At 36.7% G+C, this 19,545-nt stretch overlaps 1 protein-coding gene and 1 long non-coding RNA gene across 20 annotated transcripts in view; one reads left to right on the top strand and one right to left on the bottom strand.

Annotated features, from left to right (window-relative positions):
• LOC144304580 (uncharacterized) overlaps nucleotides 1–12,163 on the bottom strand; it is a 46,305-nt gene extending 34,142 nt beyond the window's left edge. For all 4 annotated transcript variants that reach the window (XR_013371516.1, XR_013371514.1, XR_013371515.1 and 1 more), the window contains exons 1-2: nucleotides 12,018–12,163; nucleotides 8,962–9,139 (exon numbers count right to left, since the gene is read on the bottom strand). This is a non-coding gene — a long non-coding RNA (uncharacterized LOC144304580). The remainder of the gene's footprint in view (nucleotides 1–8,961; nucleotides 9,140–12,017) is intronic.
• The window catches only part of PKP4 (plakophilin 4), a 233,909-nt gene that overhangs the window by 160,362 nt on the left and 54,002 nt on the right, over nucleotides 1–19,545 (top strand). For 13 of the 16 annotated variants that reach the window (XR_013371512.1, XM_077883076.1, XM_077883083.1 and 10 more), the window contains 3 exons: nucleotides 13,754–13,885; nucleotides 13,998–14,188; nucleotides 17,174–17,726. Coding sequence is in view for 15 of the 16 variants with exons in the window: in XM_077883076.1 (XP_077739202.1) it covers nucleotides 13,754–13,885; nucleotides 13,998–14,188; nucleotides 17,174–17,726 (876 nt within the window). In the remaining variant the exon portion in view is untranslated. The remainder of the gene's footprint in view (nucleotides 1–13,753; nucleotides 13,886–13,997; nucleotides 14,189–17,173; nucleotides 17,727–19,545) is intronic. The other 3 variants (XM_077883080.1, XM_077883078.1, XM_077883079.1) reach the window with 1 other exon arrangement.

Here is a 19,545-nt window from a genome sequence, read left to right as displayed (position 1 = left end):
GATTACATGAGAAGATTTAGGGTTGAAAGTCTCTTATTGTTCCTCATTTTTCTTTAACATTTTGAACATTTTCTTAAAGACAATTTCTCTGCCTTTATATGTATACTAGAAATTTGACTTGAAAAGCTTGGCTCTTTAAAAGCTTTTTAGCATTCAGGTAAATTGTTAGCAGGGCAGTGGTTTGATCACTACCTGGGAGAGATCCCTGCCTACTCAGGTATTTTCAGGATGGTACATTCTGTTGAAATGCCAAAAACTGAGGCCAGCTGCTGAATTTTGTTTCTAAATAGCTAACATACTGCAGAGGCATTTTCTAAGGAAGAACTCAGGGTGCTCTAGGCAGAAAAGATTTCCACTGCTTCATGATTCAGTTCAGGAGAATCCCTTTGCTCCTTTGCTTGAGTTGATTAGTTGATCTGATTAGTTGGTTGGTCTGTCAGTCATTCAGTTAATTTTTGTATGAGGGTTAGTAGGCTGTTTGAAAGAGAAAAGCCAAAGCTTTTTGAGTTTGGTGCTCAAAGAGATGACTTCCCAAAGCATAAGGAACAACATCCACTCTACAAAACACTTCTGTGTTTTCTGGCTTGTTGGGAATGAGTCTTTAAGGAGAAGCTTCCCCTGAAGAAATACAGTTGTTTTGAAGCATTTATGCTTTATTGTTATCTCACTTTATTGTTCCCCCTCTCTTCATTGTTTTGTATTTTTTAGTTTACCAGCATTTCATATCTGCTCCCTAAAAACATAAATGCACATCCTTTTGTCTTTTGTGAAGAGAGCTTATCATTTTCTGTGTTGGCTTTGTCTCTTCCTTAGCCTTACATTTCTTATAACCTTGCATTTGTGGGACTTTTTATGTATGTTCTGCTAAAAAGGAGGAAGAAATGTTATCTTAGTGTTCCAGTTTTGCATCATTCACATCTTCATACTTCTTAAAAACATAGATATTTGTACCATCTCTTACGTTCTACCAAAATTTGAGGTAGCTTTTGAAAACACATAGAATAAAATAGAAGATAAACACCATAATCATGAAAATATATAATAGAATTATAGGTAAAGGCCTGAGGAAAATGAGAATGCAAATATATGCACATGTAATTATAATTCTTCATGATGGAAAATATTATATAGAGTAGCTTTTAAAGAAAAGAAAAAAGGAAAGAAAAAACCTTGGGCTCACATCTCTTTTACAAAAAAGCAAAAAAGCACACCAATTCACTCAACAAAACAAAACAAAACAAAAACAACACCATACATAGTGTGTGTTACCCACCAGAAAGAAGTTATTGAAGCCATAAATTGAGTTCTTTTGTTAGAGTGTTCATTGGTTGTTACTTAAATCCTCCAGCCACATCCTGTAAAGTGAATTGTGCCACAAGTCACAACTTCACAGTTTTTCTGTTCCAGGAAAAAAAAATTACTAGAGACTAAGCAGTTTCCAGTTTTAGTACTTATGTGTAAAATGAGAGGAGGGGAGCAGCATGACATCAGCCTGAGAATCCTTCCCTCTTCACCTCCAGCCCTGTCCCCCCTTCCCTGCAGATGAAGAGAAGGAGCCTCCTTCTGAACCTGAGTGCACTGTCTCTTCCCACAGGCCAAAGAACAGGCTCACTTGCACTTGAGAGAAACAGTCACAAGAGCAGATTTTAATGTATATTAAGTAACTGATTGCAAATTACTACGCCTAAGAAAGTAAAGAAGGCAAAAGGAAAAAAAAAAAAAAAAAAGCAGCAGCAGCCAAAAGATCAGAGTCTTTCCTAAAGCAACGAGTTAGCAAAGGACACAGGAGAATGAAAGTAAGGGGAATTTTCTGGTTGACCTAGAAGGTATTTAAGGGGTAAAGAAACTTGGTTGGGTCTTTTACAGTAAGTAAAGAGAAGGAGAGAAAATAGTAATGACTTCATATAGTTGAAATAGTTGATGTTTGATAATAAATATGAAAGGAATGAAAAAGATTGTGGTAAAATAGGAGTTTTAAACTGATACGATTATTTAACTTCACAGTGCTACATCCATTTACTGTGGAATATGTACTGAAGTGCCACAATTTTCACATACTGTCCATTTAAATCATTATGGTTTGGTATGTCCTGACAGTAGTAGCTCATGTATACTACAAAATTTAAGACTTTAAGGGTTAGGTTTTGCATTTTGTTTATATATTTAAATTTTGTTCCTAAAATGAATGAACACAACTTTCTTCCACTGTGTTGGGTTTAAAAAATATATAAAAAACACGTAAATAAGGAAGATAAAAGATAAATGAGAGACTAGCCCTGAGTCAATTTATCTTTCTTTTTTCCTCCAGCTGGAGTAAGTAATTTACAACACAAAAAAGCATCAGCATATCATGAGATAAGACGCAAACTTAAATGGGAACACTTTATGCCTCAGTAGAAATGTACTGGATTTATAAAAGAGATAGAATAGGAAGCTGTGTTATACATGTTCATAAATAGGATATTAGATTAGCAATCATGTATAAAGGACCATCATCTTATTGAGGATTTGGGGTGTTATGATTTATTGTGGCTTATAAATTGCACAAATGATAATTTCATCACACATTCATTCCTTCCTGTTTCTCTTCTAAATAACAGGAGGATGTGACTTTCTGTGAAAACTGGCCAAGTTTTTCCTCCCTCATTATTTCAGGCCTTTTGAGCAACATAGTCATGATAGTCTCCTTACCACAGCTGTAGCACCGTAGCTTTCCGATCGCCACTGTAAAGGTTCTCTTCACTTTTTAATGTTTTATTACTAAAGGCCTTCTCTTATATTTTACAAAAATTAAGTCCAAAAGAACTTGGAGTAAAGGTAAAAATTTCCTTCATTCCCACATCTTTCCACACCATGGCCATTGCTACACACACACCTGTACACACACACCCACACACACATATACGCACCTTTGAGCTTGTTTTGTTAATTCAGTGAGAACATATTATGCATTATCCTATGCTTAAGTTTTTTTCCTTAAAAGCATTATAAAACACGTTTTTATTAATATGTAAAGATCTGCCTCTTTTTTAATGGCTCAGTAGAAGAAAATTTACTGATAATAATATTGATAATAAGCAGTCCCTTATTGGTAAATATTTTTATTCTTTCCAATTTTTTCCTTTGACAAACAATGGTAAAAGTTTTCTCTGCACATGAGTGTCTTTGTCGATAACATTTTTTTTTAAAGTGGAACTGCCTGGTCAAGAGTATAGACAGGGGCTTTTTTTGGCAAATATTCTCAAGTTGCCCACCAGAAATGCTTAACAATATGTGGGAGGGGGTGAGACTTTTCCTCTGCCTTCTTACATTAAGTGACTGGTTGGGGTGGGGACAGTGAATTTAACTGACAAGAGTTAAATTAATAAGAGAATAATCACAAAGTATTCATCTACACAGAGGAAGTCACAAAAGTAGTTTACCTAAATGGATAAAGTTAGGAGTTATTTACCTAAATGGAGTAGAGGAAGTAGGCAGAAACGTCTTCTGTGGGGAAAAACAAATGGGTTTCTAGGGGAACAAATGGATATAAGAAATTTTGTTTTAATGTTTATTAATGCAGGTGCAAGTGGTCCTCCTGTTTTTTTCCTTCATGCCATAAATCTCCCCCAGAGGGTATCTGTGGCAGCCTCACCCCCAGAAATTTCTGCTTTTAGTGAAATAAGGGATGTTCCAAGAAGGCTTCTTTCTACATCTGTTGAATCTCAAATGTCTTTAGTTTAAAATAACCTGCATGCCAACTGTCAGAGTCCGAGTGGGTCCCTGCAAATACATATTCCTACCTATACCAGCTGCTATGTTTGTCTATGCTTACGATGTTGCCAGGGGATAGGAGTGTACATTTTCATGAATATATAAAATTTGAATGAGTTATTAGACTTCTAAAAGGCCATTTATTTCCAGTTGCCCTGTATCATAAGCTTTATGGACAGATTAAACAGTAAAATCACTTAATGAAATAATTCTTAAATATTCATTAAATCAAACGTCACGTGAAGACCAGCATGCCACCAACCATCCTTAAATTTGGTTAGTTCTTACAGAAGTTGGAGGTCAACCTGCTCTTGGGATTTGATAAGATTGGCATGTTTCTTGTCCTTCTTTACTTTTCATATCTGGCTCAAGATGATCACATACATTTTTCTGTTGGCAAAAGTGCAACAACCACTAGCAGAACAAGCAAAATACAAACTTTTTATCACCATTGGAGGTAATTCAAGTATGAGCATCTTGTTCCAGAGGCTCCCAACTTCACTGTGCATTCAGACAGCCAGCAGGGCTGTTCAGGTTTGAGGCTCAAACCAGGCATCCACGGTGTTTGAAGGCCCCCTGATGATCCCAACACTGCAGTCTGAGAAGACTGCCTTACTCATTAGTAAATTAATTTAATTACAAGTAATTAAAAAGAAGAATTAAAAGTTTATCCTGCCAGTCCTGTACAGATTATATTTTAGGATAACCAAATAACCCTGGCCATGAATAGCTACTGAAAGATATCTAAAATATACCAAAGGAATTCCTGCTGATAAATGTAGAAAGAACAATAAAATTTGAAAAATCACCGATTTGCATCCTCTAATGAAATAACTGATTCAAGCAAAGATTGTCAGTGTATGCAAAAAAAAAAAAAACCCTCTGTATTTTCGATCCTGGCTGCACATTAGAATCACCTTGGGAGTTTTTAAATTCCTTCAGACCACAGTTTAGGCAGATTAAATTGGAATCTCTGGGCGTGGGACTCCGTCAGCAATAGTTTCTAAATTCACACCCACCTCGCTACCCCAGGCGATTGCCGTGTTCATCCAACATTGGGAACCATTGCATTAGGAGAGAGGTTGATGATGAACTTGAAAATACGGAATGATCAGGCTGTCACTGCTTGAATTGACTGACTGATTTTAAAAGTTGTAAAAGTCCTAATACATCATGATGTAAAAACTACACCGCGCCATCCGTATAGTATTCTAACCACAAAAGTTTGACCTGAAAGCTTCTAGCTCTAACTTTCTGCTTGAAAGACATACAAAGGTTAGAGGATATATAAATGCCACCATGAGAAACCCCCACACTCATTCAGAATGTGGAGCATTCAGAGTTTATTGCTGTGGTTCCCCCAGAGACCCAAGAACATGAAAATAAGGGTATGGGAGCCCCTTTTTTTAACGTAAATAGCAATCATGGTCCCAGCACCATCAGTAAATCTTATTTCAGCCTGACTAGCACAAGCCAACTAAAGAAAAATTTTTCAGATGTCAGGAAAATTTGACTATGAACTCATTATATGGTATGATGGAATAAATGTAGTTTTTTGAAATCCTTGTTTTACAGAACCACATATGGAAGTATTTACAGTCAAAATGATCTGATATGAAGGGTCTGTTTTATAATTCTAGAACAGAAGAAAGAAAAAAGATAAAATGGAACATAAAAAGTATGGCATAATGTTGTAACTATTAAATTGGGAAGGTGGTTAATTATACTACTCTTTCTTTTTTTTAAAGATTGACTTATTTATTTATTTTAGAGAGAGGGAAAGAGTCCCAAGCAGACTCCATGCTGAGCATGGAGCCTGACGTGGACTCAATCCCACCACTCTGAGATCATGAACCTGAGCCAAAATCAAGAGTCGGGCACCCCTTCTCTCCCTACTTTTATGTTTGAAAACTTTAATTTTAAAACACTTAAATATAAATTCTCTAGACAAAGGGGTCAGCATATTGGGTAAAATAGTACATCAGAGTGACACATGTTAAAGCCAAACTGCCAGTGTGAGCCATGACACATGACAGTTTCCCAGCCAGTAGATGTTATTTCATGCATATTTACATTTGGGCAGGATTTTGTTAAATGATTCTTGATTGAAGCTGAATTACCTATAAATGTGCTAGCCTTTCTGCTAGTTTAGAACTATACATTTATTGCTGTGTTTGTGCAAGTTCTAGGTAGTTTCACTGTACACATCTTAGCTGAAGACACTTTCACAGCATAACTAATTCACCATAAGGCAGCTGTGCTATAAAAGATAAAAAATCATGAAAAATAAAAGGGGGACATTCATTCAAAGGACTTAATGAAATAAGAAAAATGAGTAGCAAAATGTAGAAGGCTAATGCAAAATATTTGAATACATTCAAAATGTGTAATGTAGAATCACAGCAATACTGTTTTTATTTTGTGGATTGTACCTAAGCATTTGTCTTCAAAGTCTTTTGGTTTTTTTTTCTTTTGTTTTTTTCAGTCTTTTGTTGATAGCATTATTAACTTTTGCTTGTTGATGTGTCTCCTCATTTGACATCACACTTTCTCTTTTTTCTTTGTTAGGAGATACATCAGATTTCAAATATTAGGATGCATCTTTGAAACTGAAATTTTGTGTTGTGCTGTGATAAGCCTTCTACACAGTTGTTTGTTTTTGGCATATTGTCATATATCCATTGATAGATGTTCCAAAGTTCTTTGGGAAATGTGTGTTCAAAACTCTGCATCACTATATAGACCTTTATGAGGGCTAAGCTTTATGTAATATAAGAATAGAAGTACTGCATCACTGAAGAAAAGAAACCAAACTCAACCAGTTTGTTGTTTGGGTTTTTGGGGTTTTTTTAATCTTTTATGACAAGATCGCTTTATCGCCAATTAGTTTCTAAATATTCCTACACCATTTACACATACTATATGGGGATGTATATAATACATTCCCCAAAGACTTAAATACAGTGAATTAGGACTTTTTTTTTTCTAGAGAGAGAGAGAGAGAGAGCATGCTCATGGGGTAAGGGGTAGAGGGAGAGGCAGAGAGAGAGAATCTTAAGCAGGCTCTATAATCAGCACAGAGCCCGACACGGGGGCTCAATCTCATAAATCTGAGATCATGACCTGAGCTGAAATCTAGCTTAACCAGCTGAGCCACCCAAGGAGTTAGGACTTTGTATTAAAATCATATATCCAGTTTCAGACCCTAACATTTTATGTTTCATATAAACATGTTAAATAAATATTTACGTGTTCTCATACTTTTAGTGATATGTGAACAATTATTCTATTAACTACCTAACATAAAATAGAATTTTTTATAATAAATTTATTTTTTATTGGTGTTCAATTTACCAACATACAGAATAACACCCAGTGCTCATCCTGTCAAGTGCCCCCCTCAGTGCCCGTCACCCATTCACCCCCACCCCCCCGCCCTCCTCCCCTTCCACCACCCCTAGTTCGTTTCCCAGAGTTAGGAGTCTTTATGTTCTGTCTCCCTTTCTGATATTTCCTACACATTTCTTTTCCCTTCCCTTATATTCCCTTTCAAAAATAGAAATTATCTATTTTAGTTTAAAAGCTCCTCTTTTTCCATTACCACCTCCTCAACATACAGAGCCACACTTCCTCAGTTTACAGTTGTTGCTTTGGGAAATGTCAGAAAGACTACCATCTCTAACCCCATATTTCATTCTTATGCCAAAGTTACCCTGCATTTCACTCTATCTTGATAATCTACCAAAAAAGATAACCCAATAGAAGATTATAGGAAAACCTGGTTTCAGAAGACCTATCTATTCCTTTTGATAGGAATATCATCCTACACCTACATATTTTTATGTGTTTTTGTTTTTGTTTTTGTTTTAAGTTTTCTTGGGATGCCTGGGTGGCTCCATCCGTTAAGCATCTGCCTTCAGCTTAGGTTATGATCCCAGGGAACTGGGATCCAGTCAGGCTGCCTTCTTGGCTGGGAGTCTGCTTGTCCTTCTCCCTCTGCCCCGTGCCTCTCCCTACTCCTTGCTCATGCTTTCTCTCAGATAAATAAATAAAACCTTTGGGGAAAAAAAAGGGTTTTGGTTGTTTCGTTTTGAGGGTTTTTGTTTCATTTTAACAGAGGGGATCTATCTTATATCTCCTACTATCAAATATACCCATTTCTATATTTGGTAACATTTTTTTCCCTAAAAGGAATAAAGTGTATCTTTGAAAAAATAGTTGAATGATTTTTGAGCACTAGTTTTTTTTTTTTTAATATCACAGCAAGTCCTTTATTCTTTTTTCAGCTTTCTCTGTAAGAAGCAAGAGACCCATGGCCTTTTATGGGTGTTGGAAACTTGACATGTGTGATCCATTTCTTTTCATTTTTATAGTTCTAAACTCCTTGTTTTTCTAGTTTTCCTCTTACAGATATAAATTCTGTATGGTAAGTCGGACACCTGTATTTTAATTCATGCCTAGACTAAAAATACTTGATAAATACCCATTTTAATATGACTATTTGCAGAAAGACCTTTTTTTCCTAACAATTATTTTTAATCATTTTGTATTCCTGAACAGAATTCAGGAATTTTAAATATTTATGAACAAGAAATCTCTCTGGCGACATATAAAACTATAAAATACTTTTTAGATTTGCATTAGAGAAATTAAATAAAGTGCTTTATACCAGCTTATACAGAAACTAAGTTTCCTGAAACCACAAAATTGAATCCAGGAAGATGAGCTTTTGTGGTAGATTTCAAGGCAGCCTAATTGATGTTTAGAGCAAAGTTTAAAATGAACTAGAAGATACTTCATTAATGGTTTCCATTTTCCAAGACTTTTCGCTCATCATTTTCTAGATGAGTAAAATTTTTAGAGCTACTGTCTTAATATTTAAAAGATAGCATAAGACCCAAGAATCTAGATATACTCAAAGAGAACCAGACTAGAAATAGTTTCAGTAAACAAGATCGTCTGCCCGTTATCTCAAGTTTTTATTTCCATTAATACCCAGCTTAGAAGGATATCATATGTATACAGTAATCTGGATTTGAGTAAATACTCCAGGTATCTGTAATATTCTTAAGATATCAGTCAATGTCCAGCCGTGTCTTCTGTGGATCAAAGAATGTTTTTATGATTCCTGTTTCTGTCACCCTATTCACATTTCCGCTCTGCAACAGTATTTCCAGATTATCTTATTTCCTCTGATAATAGGGTTACCTGCTGTAGAAGTGAATCATGTACATTGAAGAAGTTACTGAAGAGATGAAGTCTTTTCAAGGCCATCATCCGTATCCTCTTCCAGAATTTTGTCTAGAGCTTTTCTTCTTAGCCATATAAGGCACTGGAATATATCTGTAGCTTTGTGAAATGTAGATTCCTTCCTGAACCTGCAGCCCTACAGGAAGCCAGAGTACCATAAGCCATTCAGGAAGTTGAGTCCCCATAAGATAAAATGTTCTACTCATATTTTCATGAAGTGATGCCACTCAGAGTATGAAAGCCTAACCTTGACTCACAGGCCAGAGTTGGAAGAAAAGTGAGATACTCCGTTCCCTTAACTGTCAAAGACAGCATCATCTGCCGTAACACTGCATTCTGTTACCGTCCCAGGAGTCCTGCCAAAATTCACATTGCACTATCTTTTATGTAAGGGCAAACCTTAAAACACCATAGCAACTCAAACAAGCACAAACAAGGAGACTCTAGCAAAAAATTATAGTATGCTGGACTGTGAAAGACTAGCTACAGAGTTGTATATACCAAAAATCTCCTTACTGATCTCTAAGTTCCTATTTCCATGGTGATTTTACACATAGTACAGACCTCCATTTCATATACCATAAACAGACACAGATTAACAAAGCAGAGGAATTTCAGTAATTTCAAGTTCTTTGGAAAGACCTTAGCCTTTCTCCTGAGCATATTTTTATGCACACTTGGTGTGTATTTGGGAGGTATATCATAATACACTTTGTACTTTATCTTTCACTGTGAGCTTAATGGTGGATAATAATGAGATTTACATAACCCTACAGCATAATTGTCCCTTACTCACTAGTATTTTCTTAGCTACAGTCTTCTACTTTTTCTAATTATTTTCCTTGTTTAGGTGATATTGGGGCACTCAGATGAAATGTAACAGGCAAGAAGGACCATGTTTCCAATAATCTCCCATTCATAAACACAAATGGAGATTATTTCATTCTACCTTGAAGTTTGTCCAAGTTCCATATTTTTAGACATGCATTTTCATGGAAGATGCTAATTTGATGTTTGAAAATACTCCATAAGATATTTCTGATGTCCCACAAAACATGTTTGTGGAAAAAGTAACATGTTCTTCAGCACACAGATGAAAGAAGTAGCATTAACATTCTGTTTGCCATTTTTGTTCATCAAAATGTCTCAATTTCATGTTCTCATTGCATTAAATCACAACATGCCAAATATTTAATTCTAGTTTATAGCAGTGATTGTGAAGTGATCCCATCCTGTAAGGCTCTGTGGTTTCTCTGGTAAATGTGACTAGTGTCTTCTTTCATTCCTCATAGCACATTTTTGAAAGACAATCATTTTAAAGTAAGACTGCATAAATAACAATAGGTGATCATCTCAAACCTTAATCCTACTACAATAAGAATGCCTTCTACAGTAATTAGGAATTGGGTCTTACCATAGGTAGAGACTATCTGTGTATAATTTATGTGTGTGCATGTAATTTGGGAATTACAAGTTTTCAAGGCAACAGTAAATAATAGTAAAACAATTTGAAAATAATTTAACTTTCTTTCAATGATTGAGAAGAAATGTTGGTATCTTTTTGTCTTTGCAGATATACATTACCATTGGGCTTCATTATAGAGTAGAAAAATGACTGAAGACCTCCTTGATAGTTAAGAAGTGGTTGCTTTATAGTTTGTATTAGATTAATCTCACTTATCAACTTTTTAAAACTCAAACTTTCATATTTACTTAAAGATAGGGGCACCTGGGTGGCTTGGTTGGTGGAGTGGCAGCTCATGATCTTGGGGTTGTGGGTTTTAGCCCCATGTTGGGTGTAAAGATTACTTAAATTCTTTTTAAATCTTTAAAAAAATAAACTTTGATCCTGCTATCTATGCTCAGTTATTTAAATCTACAAATTGGATTTGGAGGACATAGGAATGTAGTATTTTAGTCTTCACATCACTATCTTACTCTCTTTTTCTGCATACTATGTTTTTGAAGCTTTGTGTTTAAGAGTATAAGAAACAGTGGTGCCCGGCTTGGTTAAGGAGGATCCAGCTCTTGATTTTGGCTCAGGTCATGATCTCAGGGTCATAGGATCAAGCCCCACATAGGGCTGTGCAATCAGCAGGAAGTCTGCTTGAGATTCTCTCCCTCTCCCTCCATCTTTCCTCTTACTCTCTCTCAAATAAATAAATAAATCTTTAAAGGTATAGGAAACAAGTACTAACATTTAGAGAGGATTTATGGTTGTATTATTTTCAGGGTAATTTTTAAAATTTTGTTTGGGTTTTTTGTTTTGTTTTGTTTTGAGATACTAAGTCTGTTTTTATTATTAGGATGACCAGTATGGAATCCTGTATCTCACAGTTTGTGCTTGCTCTGTTTAAGATTATTTATTTTAAATAGCTTCTCTTAAAGAAGAGTTTAAATAAGCACAACTGTCACATGATTTGTGAGAAAATATCCTACTGGATGAGGAGACACAATTGCTGAGGTTACAGATTTTTAGGGTGCCTCTTTCTATTTAAATACTAGCTCCTAATAGTTTAAAACAAACAAACAAAAAAAGGCGTACATGGAACTCTAATGGGTTTCAGTTTCCATGGTGATAAGTTTTCAGCTCCTGACACTGCATGCCACCTAGTGTTTCCAAGGCAAAAGCTTTGATGTATTGGTGTCCCACGTTTTATCTTGTACTAAAGCTGAAGCTGAGAACTATCTGAACCTCCTTTTCTTTTAAAAAATGCTACATTTTCCATGTATGAGAAGTCGTGGAGCTACCACGGGGGTGCTGCCGTATCTACAGAAAGTTGTCGTTTCCCATTTGATGTTTGAGAGCTCCATTTTGGATGAAGCCATGGTGGACTGCGGCACAGCCTGCTCTCAGGCCGTCCTCGGTGTCACTATTCGCAAGCACACCAATTCCTTGCACAACTCTTCTAGCCTAGCTAACTACGTATTTTAGTTAGTCCTTGATAAAATTCCATCCCGAAGTGCTATGTAAGAATGTATAGAACCCTAGAAACTCCTACCAGAAGACTTACAGATGAAGCAGATCACTCTCCAGGATTATCAGCCTGCCAGAGCCTCAGATCACGTTTCCATGTGTACCCGGGAAACCATAGACAATCTGTAATCTGTATTGAAATTCCAAACTTAAGAATTCAGAACTGCCTCAGAACTCCACCACCTAGAAGTGTACTGTCAAATAATAAATCAGGAGACAGATCGTTAAAAATCTATATTAAGAATGTCAGCGAATCTTTCTGGAGGCTAGGAAACAAAACCTTGGATTGAATTCGGCATCAAGCTAAAAATTTAGAATGCAGTTGGGCTCCCAGCTCTCCTATAAACTTTATATTCACTTTCCAAACTAGCTTGATCAGCAATGCTTACAAGTTTTACTTTGCTTTACATAGATAAACTTTACTGAGTATAATAAAGCCATAGCACAATGCCAGGCGTGAATCAGCACTCAATAAAGAAGCTGCTCTTCTTACTGCGAATTTGTTTGTTAGATATTACTGGTCACTGACTGCACACAGTCTACATGTCCTGGGCACTTAGGAGATACCAGTAAGCAGACCAGACCAAACTCCCTGCTCGCCCTGTTCCTACACTCTAATGGAGAGAGAGTTCAAGTGTAGGATAGAAGGGACACACTTTACCTCCCTTGGGAAATTTTTCCTAAGCTCCTTTCCCCCAGGTGCTCCCTGTGTCCCACACACACACGCGTATCTTTTCACATAGCTGCTTTCTTAGGGCCATAATAGTTAAAGGAAGAAAGTTAGAAAGGAAAGACAAATGAGAACACTGAAATCCTTAGGATTGTACCTTGGACCAGAATGTGATAGACTTCATGTAAATCTTTAAAGAGAGAGTGAAGCAGTGTTCTTGAAAATGTTTGTTAGCAATCTGAGGGTTAAATTTGAGGAAAGAGACTTCTGAAGATAATCAGAACGTGGGCAAATATATTTTGAAAGTGCTAGAGAAAAGAGGTCACGTTTGAATGGAAATGGGGAGACGCAGTATGATTTACACCACTTCAATTTACAGCGTACAAAATGGAAGTAGGAATAGAGAAGGAGAGAAATAGTTTTAAGATCAAGATGACAAAATGATACTGTTGAAAGTAAGAGATAATGGGAGAGATGGATTTGGCTAGAGGAAACGAGGATAAGGTTTAGATTTGTCTATATTGATTCAGAAAAAAACTAAAAATAAGGAAAGCAAATGGATAAAAAATTAAAGTTTCCATCATTTGTAATTCTGTAGACAATGTACAGAGTTCCATTGATTTTATATAACATGAAGTATAACATAAAAACCTAGCTCTGCCTTCAGAGGTTTCATTACCAAGCTCAGTAATATAAACATGCAAGTTTTTATTTCAAACATTTGGAGGTATGGAGGATCTTTTATTAAACACGTGACCACCATTCTTACTCAGAGTCTTCCTCTTGGAGGAAGTCACCCGAGAAGTGAATCTTCCAAGGAGGAACAAAGTCAGTTTTCAGATTTTAATTTTGTATAACATGTAAGTTAACTTGGGGTGGTAATCAGGATAGACAATTGCCATAAAATTTAGAAAAATATGTTAATAAAATGAGTCTATTGAACACTTTCGTGTAGAAAAGAGTCTAAATGATTGTGCAGTTTACAATGAAAATAGTTTTGTATTGACTTAAATTATAAGAAGTTACAAATATCTGAACCTTTTTAGCAAGTTTTAATGTAATACTGTCATTAGATTTAGCTGATTAAATTTATCTTCTTACAGATGTGCCAAATACTGGTGTAAACAAACCTAGAGTTTCTGACGCTGTCCATCCCAACAACTATCTCATCAGGACAGAGCCAGAACAGGGGACCCTCTATTCACCAGAACAGACATCTCTCCATGAAAGTGAGGGTCTGTTGTATTATCTTTTAAGTATTGGATTTGCTTTTAATTTGTGTGCTATTTGAAAATGAGCATCAGAAGTGTAAAATAAAGATATTTTCTGCTGGTTTCATTCCTGCAGGATCATTGGGTAACTCAAGAAGTTCAACACAAATGAATTCTTATTCTGACAGTGGATACCAGGAAGCAGCAAGTTTCCACAATAGCCAGAATTTGAGTAAAGCAGATAATAGACCCCAGCATTCATTCATAGGATCAACTAATAACCATTTGGTGAGGAACTCAAGAGCTGAAGGACAAACACTGGTTCAGGTAAGGCAAGCACATCAAGATCCTTGTGAGGAAATACCCTCCTAACTGAATATCTGTTATAAATATTCTTTATTAGAAATAAAACCAATACTTACATTTTTATTTTATAGAATGGGCAAAGTAGCAAAATCATTTTAACACTTTTCAGGTCTGTGATATTAAAAAAAAACTTGTAGGAATTATTTAGGAGCTCATATTAATGAATTCTGATAAATATCAATACAAGAGAATAATTCTCCTAGAAGAAGCAAGTTTGGCATAAAAGGAAGAGTCCAGGGCAGGAGTGTGAGAAAACTGGGTAGAATATTGTAATCCCATAGGGATGTGCGTTCCTAAAAATACTAGAGCTCCAGTATGTTCTGAAGAGTCCTAGAGGCCTAAGCACTATTCCAACACCTGAATAAAATAGGACTGGCCCCTTCTAACCAAAGATTTTTGCCTTCACCTGTGGAATTATTCCCTGAAATCCCATTTCTTTAAAATGTGGATATTCTTGCCTATAGAAAGGTATCATGTACAAGTGTAGCCATTCTGTTAAGTTAGGATTTTCTAACTTGTGGGTCAAAAAAAGAGATGGCCTGTGTACGTTTTTATAAAAACTCATTAGCTCCTCACTCATTGCCGCTTCATTCCCATCAGTCCACTAACATGTGCCAGAATTCATGGAAGCAGGGTGGCAGTAACCAGTGGGGATAACAGTCTGTCCAAGTACCCCAGTGGTTTCTCTGGAGCTAAAAAATGGCAAGATCATCAAAGAAGTTAGGCAGACACTAATCCTCCCATAATGTAATAGAGGAAGCCCTGCGTATAACACTGCAGTGGGCCAGGCTTCCCTGCACCAAAGGAGAAACACAGGAGGACTTTGGAACTTCGGCTCAACAATTTAGGAGAAATTCTTAAGTAATGAAAAATAGTTCTGTATTAAACAAAAATATAGTGCATGAATTTTTAAGCCAAGCTGCACCCCTAGTCCTTAGAGTATACATTTGTTCCTTTGCCATTAGGGATGGTTTGATAGGAAAGTTTGAGAAGCTTTGGACTAGGTACTTACAGGAGTTTATCCACTTGGGTGAATTTTTATGTCAGCTGGCTTGAAGTCACACTTTAGAATAATAATCATCTTAACTAGAAAAATTGTCTTAACTAGAGAAATTGTCTTTTCTCCCTAAAAGTGGGGTACTTGGTACTTACCTCTTTTTTTTTTTAACTTACAGTAAGTTTATTTTGTTCCTAGAGCTGAAGAATTAGGTTGCAAGGGGGTCTCTAAAACTCGATTTGCATGTAGTCTGGGCAACACGTTTCTAGCTTTTGGACCAAGTATCCCATTTTGGTAGGAAACCGCTCATATGTGAGATCTTCTTCACTTATTTTTAGCACTATTTCTAAACCCCAAGCACAGATTTTAATTTTCCAACTGTCTACTAATTTGCAAACTCCCTCTTTCTTGCCTTGTTGTTTATTTACAATTGCTTTCCTACCCCAGATCTTCTCTCCATGGCTGTTGCCTTCCTAGAATTGTTGAGTTTGAACACACTTGAGGTGTCAGAGCAGGTGTGTCAGCTAGTCCACTTGCTTATGATGCATGGAGACAAAGCATTCTTTCCCTTAACGACATCTAAAAGTCTATAAAATCCTTGCCTTATTCCTGTTTCCTTAGAGCCCCAGCTAAAAGTGAAAGGGAGTTGGTGGGAACTGTACTCCAGCAGCCTGGTCTGGGCTTGGAATTCAGTGCCCTACTGTCTCATCCTATGCCTGTTCCTCTCAGGCCAGTGCCTCCGTCCAGCCCCCATCCCTCATTGTTGTGCTGCATTACAAAAGGCATCTGAGACCTAGTGCTTGCAGGAGTGAGTCTACAGATTCATAGAAGGACCAGCCATGGCAGAAATGTTCTTCATTTCCCATTCTGGTCTTTTCCAGCTGGCTAGCGAAGAACCCACCAGAGACTTTGAGCATTTCTCCTTGCTGCAACAGATTTTGGGGTACTTTTTTGCATCTCTCTAAATCCACCAGCTAAAGATAAGAGCTTATAGTTCAAAAGGCGGTAGAAAGAAATGGACAAAATCACTAGGAGCCACACTTGAGCTACAGGAAGAAATTTGGCTAGAGCACCTGTGCAACCAGGCTGTCCCTTGACAGTAGATTCACCAAGGAGAGCTTTGGACCCCAGGCCCTATCCAAACATTCATTTATTCCACATTGAAAGAACACATTCCTTTTGTTAATGGGGCCAACCCATAAAGATGAATTAATTATAGACACTCCTCTAGTCACATTTAGATTGATGCATTCAAATACTGTTTTGTTTTGTTTTACATAAATGCAGTACCTTGGCCAAACACACAGTGTTATATTAGTTTTAGGTATACCATATAGCAATTCAACAATTCTGTATATTACTCAGTGCTCATCACCGTGTTTTCATAATTCCCTTTATCTATTTCATCCACCCTCCTACCCACCTTCCCTCTGACAACCACTAGTTTGTTCTCTATATTTAAAAGTCTGTTTTTTTTCTTCCTTGGTCTCTTTTTTTCTTTGTTTCTTCATTTGTTTTGGTTCTTAAATTCCACATATGAGTGAAATCGTATGGTATTTGTCTTTCTCTGTCTGACTTATTTCACTTAGCATTATGTCCTTTAGATCCACCCATGTTGTTGCAGATGTCAATACAACATTTTATCCATTGTGAAAAATGCATAGGCAGGAGGGTAAAAAAAATAAAGGTGAAAGAAAAATGAATATTAAGTATCTTTGGATCTCTCTTTACTGGTTGATTTAGTATTCTGAAGGGGAAAAGGTAGAGGTTAAACTACCAAAAGAAGGTAGGCCAAGAAAAGCACAGTAAGAACAAATACCCAGCTCTAAAGCATAAAAAGGAAAGGACAGTGAATTCAGTCTTTAGTGAGCTATGTGCATTTTTTTCTGTAATGACAGTGGACACAAAACCCTGGATAAACCCGTTCTCTTTTTTCCCCCTTTCATCAGCCATCAGTAGCCAATCGGGCCATGAGAAGAGTTAGTTCAGTTCCATCTAGAGCACAGTCTCCTTCTTATGTTATCAGCACAGGCGTGTCTCCTTCAAGGGGGTCACTGAGAACTTCTCTGGGTAGTGGATTTGGCTCTCCGTCAGTGACCGACCCCCGACCACTGAACCCCAGTGCATATTCCTCCACTACCTTACCTGCTCAGCGGGCAGCCTCTCCGTACTCTGCACAGAGACCCGCCTCCCCTACAGCTGTGCGACGGATTGGGTCAGTCACCTCCCGGCAGACCTCCAATCCCAACGGACCAACCCCACAGTACCAAACGACCGCCAGAGTAGGGTCCCCACTGACTCTGATGGATGCACAAACTCGAGTAGCTTCCCCATCCCAAGGCCAGGTGGGGTCGTCGTCCCCCAAACGCTCAGGGATGACCGCTGTACCACAACATCTGGGACCTTCGCTGCAAAGGACTGCTCACGACATGGAACAATATGGACAGCAGCAGTATGAAATTTACGAAAGAATGGTTCCACCTCGGCCAGACAGCCTGACAGGTGAGTGCAAGTGACAGCACGACATAAAGCCGGATGAGGAAATCTTGTGCGTGATCGTCACTGAAACAGAGCATGATAACATGGGAAAGCTTATGTTTTTATCTCAGACTTTACACTGCTAACTTCACACTGACTTGTCTTTCAGGCTCTATAATTCTTAGTGCATGAAACTATATACATTTATATCAACCAAAAACCTCCCCCTCCCAACATTGGGTACAAAAAGTATGTTTTTGCATTTTAGAAGCACTGGTTGTAATTCTAGGCTATTTATCCAGTTTTGTTTTTGTTTTTTAGTGAAAGATTTTTCACTAGATAAGCTTACTCATATCCAAACCCCTAAATGATGTTAAAAGATGGCATCAGAATATCTCTTTAAATATTTAGCTTTTTTAAAAGAAAAGCTATAATGGTATAGAATATGGATTTTTCTCACCTACTGCCTTGATTTTAGCTTCCTATTGGGAAATTCACAAAGCTCTTATGATTACCTTCAAATGCGACTCAGATTAAATCAGAAAGACACCAGCAAGGTGCCTGATACTATAGCCATTTCCTTCAGGGTAGTTTCATGGAGGATTTCCCACATAATGTATAGACATAGTTCTTTTTATCAAAATGAAGTTTATCTTTAGTTAGTGTTTTAAGTTGCATTTTAAAGTAAGTTGCATTTTTCCCCATTTTATACACAATGGGGAAAAAATTAAAACTATGTAAGAAAATGTGAAATGAGAAATGAAAAATCTCAGGCTCCTCGACCCTTAACCAGTCCCACTCATCAGTGGAGGGTTCTGTGTTTACATATATAAGTTCATATATTACATACAAATGTGCACACATTGTGTTTTATACTGATGGGAATTCTGTTATATATTTATATATATTAAATACCTTATACATATGTAAATATGTGTAATATATATATCTTCTTTTTTTAATATGTCTAAGAGCTCCATTCTGTCAAGAGATGCCTATGACCCCCATTTTTATAGATAAAATTCCTTTTATCTCTACTTTATTAATGGACATTTGGGTTGTTTTTTCATTTTTAGATAGTAGAGACAACCATGCAATATATATAGTTAGTTCTATTTTGTTCTTGCATATTTTGCACTACTCAGATAACTATGGGATTCATTTCTTTAAGTAAAATTGCTAAGTCAAAATATATGTGTATTTGTTCTTAAATATTGTCATACCTCCTGCCTTCCAGGAAAGTTGCATAAATTTCTATTTCCACCACTAGTTTTGAGCCTATGTATTCTCCTAGACCTTCACTAGCACTGCACATTGTCAGAGTGCTTCGTCTTTGCCAGTGTGGTAGGTTAAAAGCTGCATCTCATTGTTTTAAATGCCCTTTATTGAGTTATGACTAAGATTGAAGATTGTACATGTTTATCAGCCATTCTGTTTCTTTTCTGCAAACCGCAAGTGTAGGATTTTTTACTTTGTTTTTGGTATTTCTTATTTATACGAGTTTGTATTATTTTGTATAGTAACATTAATACCTTTTCCTATGGCTTCTGAGAAAGATAAAGCCTTTATGAGATTTTCTAGTTGAATAATTTTGCATGAAGAATTAAAATTGAACTAGAACTTGAGCTCAGATAAAGTACTAGTGGAGAAACCACCTTTTTTTCATTCAATCATCAGAGGAGAGCACTTGGCTTAGATATTTTCTAGCATGCCTCTGAAAGTCTGCAGCAAAGTGAGGTAGGAATCATTTATGAAATTCTGTCTCCCAAGGAAACCTTGAAAGATAAATCGTTCTGAGAATTTCTGTATTCCCCCCTGTGTATGTATAGAACAGCTATGCAGA

The sequence above is a fragment of the Canis aureus genome, chromosome 34 (genome assembly GCF_053574225.1).
Source record: "Canis aureus isolate CA01 chromosome 34, VMU_Caureus_v.1.0, whole genome shotgun sequence".
NCBI lineage: Eukaryota > Metazoa > Chordata > Mammalia > Carnivora > Canidae > Canis > Canis aureus.
Note: the sequence above shows the minus strand (reverse complement) of the source record. Positions and strands in the feature narration are given on the sequence as shown.